The sequence below is a fragment of the Nansenia antarctica genome (genome assembly GCF_963989245.1).
Source record: "Nansenia antarctica genome assembly, chromosome: 5".
NCBI classification, from domain to species: domain Eukaryota; kingdom Metazoa; phylum Chordata; class Actinopteri; order Argentiniformes; family Microstomatidae; genus Nansenia; species Nansenia antarctica.
The window spans coordinates 58,697,965-58,702,964 of NC_137690.1; the positions used below are offsets into that span (position 1 = coordinate 58,697,965).

At 47.2% G+C, this 5,000-nt stretch overlaps 1 protein-coding gene across 1 annotated transcript in view; it reads left to right on the top strand.

Moving 5' to 3' along the window:
• Positions 1-4,172: 4,172 nt before the first annotated feature.
• The window catches only part of angpt2b (angiopoietin 2b), a gene marked incomplete at both ends in the record, with an annotated part of 29,927 nt that continues 29,099 nt past the window's right edge, over positions 4,173-5,000 (top strand). The window contains one exon of the mRNA XM_080532811.1: positions 4,173-4,490. Within this exon, the coding sequence (XP_080388937.1) occupies positions 4,173-4,490 (318 nt within the window). The remainder of the gene's footprint in view (positions 4,491-5,000) is intronic.

Sequence of the window (5,000 nt, forward strand, 5' to 3'; positions counted from 1 at the left end):
TATGGGACATGACCACTGTGACCAACAGCAGTACTCTCGCTGTCTAACACTGTTGTAAAGAAGCCGGGAGGGACATTTCTGCATGTCTGAGAGAGAGAGACTGAGAGAGAGAGAGAGACTGAGAGAGAGAGAGAGATAGAGAGATAGAGAGACAGAGACAGAGATAGAGAAAGAGAGGGAGAGAGAAATAGAGACTGAGAGACAGAGAGAGAGAGAGAGAGAGAGAGACAGACAGACAGAGAGAGAGAGAGAGAGAGAGAGAGAGAGAGAGATACTTTATGAGAGTGGAAAGGGCTGTTTATAGAAAAAGGCTGGATAGGAATCAATATCCATTCAGCACATATAGCAATTTGTGCACTTGCTGTCGTACCCTTCATAGTTTATTGTGGTGTGTAACCGTATACGCAGGTTTGAGGTTGTGTGATTTATAGCTGTTGGCCATGAGGATATGGGGGACGATGATGACACTGTTTAACAATGATGGCTTACAACAATAACTATCTTCACAAAGAACTACACATGCAACAATAATGTTTAACATGAAATAACTCTACTTTGAAATGTAGCCGCACCCTGTAGTTGATGGTTTCTTTACAGTTTCACTACATATTGAATAGGTCTGGAAGTGGTTAGTTTATGTACTTTATACATCCTAGATAGCATGGGGGCGGACAATCATAGCATAGCAAGATAGCATGACTGTCTGCACTGATCTGTCTTGTATCTCGCAAACGATTATGAGATACTGTAGATCAAAAGTAGCCTGGCTAAAATGTGGTGTGTGGGACATCATCTTCGTGTTTTTCTCCAGCGAATTTAGTTCCATGACCTTGAAACTAGACGGAGTTTGGAAGTTGCAGCTTTATTTCGTTTGGAAATGTACAAAAACGAATATAAATTGTTCAGTGAGTTAGCCAGATGAGCAACTCATTCAAAGCAACAAAACTGGTGTTTCACCCTCCGTTGTGCAAACCTAACAGTGCATATAAATGATTCAAAACAGTTTTTAGGGATTTATGATATCAAAATTATTAGCCAAAAACCATTGCAAAATAACAAATACTTGTTTCTGTGGGAAATGTCTCTGAACAAGCGTGTATTCTTTGCCTACTGTTCTAGCAAACTGATCCCTTTAGTTGTAATGGTATTGGTAAATGGACTGACATACTGTATAGCGCCTTATTCCAAAGCGCTTTACAATGGCCTCTCATTCACCAATTCACACACCAATGGCGACAAGTTACCATGCAAGGCGCTGGCCCGCTCATTGGGAGCAATTTGGGGTTCAGTGTCTTGCCCAAGGACACCTCGACATGTGGCGGGCCAGGGTTCTAACCGCTTATCTGCTGACCTTGCGATCATTAGTCGCCGGCCCTACGTCCTGCTCCTCCTGCGTATTGTGTAATGGTGTTATCATCAAATAAGGGGTTGAAAGTGTTTGGTTATTTCATGGGACATACGTCGTACAGTCTACTGTACATAGAGCAACCCTCTAGCCTTCTGGCCTTATCGACGGAATAAATGATGACCATAAAATGTTTGCTATTGGGCTTGTTAAAGCAGAGCTAAAATCAACACTTTCTTTTGGTAACTAGGGTGAATCATTTTGCACACATTTGTCACATTTGTCATCGTAAGCCTAGGACCTAAGGGCTCAATGTGCATGCATGACGTGATGGTTATTAGCTGATCTATATCTCTATAGATGGGAGTCATTAGCATGCTGAGTGATGTGGCCACACACCAGGTTTAAATTGGATCGTTATTCATCCTTACAATACCATAGTGTGAGACAAAGCATGAAGCATGAGATATTGACAGGCATAGCACTGTTACAGAGAGAGAGAGAGAGAGAGAGAGAGAGAGAGAGACAGAGAGAGACTGAGAGAGAGACTGAGAGAGAGAGAGCAAAACGTATGTGTGTTTGTGTGTGTGTGTGTGTGTGTGTGTGTGTTGAATCACAGAAAGAGGCGGTGAGAAGTACAGTGGTGTAGCGAGATGGAGACAGTGAAATAGAGAGAGAGGACATACTCTCCTGACACATGAGATAAGGCATGCATAGTAGAAGAGAGTGAAGGGAAAAGAGAGGTATAGGTTCTGGTAAGTGAGGCAGCAGACTGGAGGCTATGAGTCCCTGCTGTTGTTGGCTACTTGATATACTTTAAGTATACCCCAAGGATTAGGGCGACATGAACTCCTCTCCTCAAGCAAAAACATAGTTTGAGATAAAAGTCTGCTTCACATGGGGGAAAAAAAACTGTCAGTTCAGAGGATAATTATATCCGAACTGTGTGTCTTCTGGCATAGGGGTAAGCTAAAGGGAAGGACACAAACAACCAACATAAGTGGATAAATGTGATTGAGCATTTATCCACGCGTGGTTCTCCAAACAGTTGGTCGGCTTGTTTGAAGGTGAGTGGGTTCTGAATCGGTGTCACCAGAGATCAGGGAAGGATGCATGGCCCCCACTCCCGTTTGTAGAGACACAAACGCAAAGATCTGCAGGCGGGGGCGTCTGTGGTTCAGGAGGTAGAGCAGGCGTCTAATGATCGCAAGGTCGGCAGTTTGATGCCCGGCTCCTCCTGTCCACATGTGGAGGTGTCCTTGCGCAAGACACTGAGCCCCAAATTGCTCCCAATGAGCCGGTTGGCACCTTGCATGGTAGCTTGCCGCTATTGGTGTGTGAATGTGTGTGCGAATGGGTGAACGAGAGGCCATTGCAGAGTGCTTTGGATAAAGGCGCTATATAAGTGCAGTCCATTTACCATCTGACTATCAGTAGGTGTGGATTGACACAGACGAGAGGGGACTATATGGGGAAAAGCCCAGCTGTCTCCCAGGATTCTGGTCAATTTCTATCGGTGCACCATCGAGAGCATTCTGACTAATTGCATAACAGTGTGGTATGCCAGCTGCTCTGTCTCTGACCAGAAGGCCCTGCAACGGGTGGTGAAAACCATCACTGTTGCATCACTGGTACATCACCGGTGCCAAACTCCCTGCCATCTAACACACATCCCAGCGCCCTCCACCTCCCAACAGGAGGAACATTGCCCCCCCCCATACCACTCAGGACTTCAACTTGGATTTTGCACCACTGCTGTTTTGCATACTGCACATAATATATAGCCTAACTGTACATATTGTATTGATATCCATTGCACTAGTCATTGTCTCGTACTCTGTCAATAACAATGAAGTCGAACGTAATCTAATCTAATCTAAAACATGGTTAGGATGTTATAGAGATGAAGAGTGAACATAGACAGTGTTACGTATGTGGAGGAGAAACAGCTGAATGACTGGGACATATTAGGAGAAAGAGAGGATGGGGGGGAAGGAGAGTGGGAGAAATATTCAGAAAAGGATGTTCCTAGTTTTTGCTATTGTGACGGTGTGTGTGTGTGTGTGTGTGTGTACATTTTTGTGGTTTTCCTCTCTAACCCCCGCGAAAAGGAGAAAAGAGAAGAGGGAGGGGAAAGGAGGGGAGGGAGAGGGGGAGTGAAAAAGGGAAGGGTGGTTGAGTGATTATGTGTTGAAGGAGGGGGGGGGGTGTAGAGAGAGGTAGACTCTCGCTACTTTAAGAGCCCTGCCACTTCAGCCCACAACCCCAAACCGGCTCCTCTCTTCTCTTTATCCAGACCAACATGGACTAAAAAAAGCAACCAAAGAAAACAGAGGGAGGAAACCGACCACAACACAGAAGGTAAATAAACGGAGTGAGGGTTTGCAGCTTGCTTCCTGGAGTGAGCTGCCCCAGCAGAACATCGCAGGAACCAGAAGAAGCTCTCTTCTCTTCCTGTCTGTGTGTCTGTGTGACAACAGCGGGATAGCAGAAGACACAGACAGCTGGACGCATCCATCCGACAACCAGTAGAGGATCTGTTGCCAACAAAGTGAGGAGAGAAACAGAGAGCGACAAAACAGGTTTTGGAGCTGAGGGAGAAGTGGGAGAGAGAGAGAGAGAGAGAGAGAGAGAGAGAGAGAGAGAGAGAGAGAGAGAGAGAGAGAGAGAGGAGAGAGAGAGGATTTGAGAGAGAGGGAGCAACAGAGACTCACAGAGCATCTCTTTTTTTTCTGTGAGGTGTGTCGTCTCTCCCTCTCCTCTCCTCCCTACCCCCCCCCTCCCCCCTCCCTCCCTCAGCTCCTCTCCCCTACTCATCTCATCTGAGATGGGCAGGCTGCCGCTAGCCCTAGCCATGGCGTACCTGGCTCACCTGTCGGGCGCCGTGATTGGCTCTGAGCGACGGCAGCACCAGGTGCAGCACGGGCCTTGCAGCTACACCTTCATTCTGCCCGAGGTGGAGCATTGTCGCCCCCCGGGGGACTTCCAGGTCACTAACTCCCTGCAGAGGGACTCTCCTCCACCCCCCGACCCAGAGGCAGGCCATCCTGAGCAGGCTAGCACCAAGCCCAGGCCCTCTTGGCAAGAGAGGAAGCTGGAGAGCCTGGAGAGCGCCACGGAGAACAACACCCAGTGGCTGCAGAAGGTAAGGCACCCTCTCTCTTCCCACCTGGGGCTCTCAATGAGACGGTGCGTTTCAGTCTCACCTGGTATCTTTTCCACACTCTTTCTCTTTCTCTTTGATGTTTTGTTCTCCCTCTACCTCTCTTCCCCTCTCTCTTCTCTACAGGCCTGTGTCTCTCCTGCTCTCTCTCTCTCTCTCTCTCTCTCTCTCTCTCTCTCTCTCTCTCTCTCTCTCTCTCTCTCCAGTTCCTGTATTGCTGACCTCTTTGTGCTCCTGTTTACTAGATCAACTGACTTTGCAGACTCTAATGAGGTTCTGAAAGACTCTGGCCATGAAGCCTGATGTTATCTCTTGACAGACGTTACTTATGATTGTTCTCGGTCCTCATATGCAATTTCCTGGACATTCAGTGCTTCTCTGGCTTTCTGACAGTATGTGTGTGTGTGTGTGTGTGTGTGTGTGTGTGTGTGTGTGTGTGTGTATGTGTGTGTACATCTTTATTTAAGACCACTGGGAATCTAGGGGTCCCTG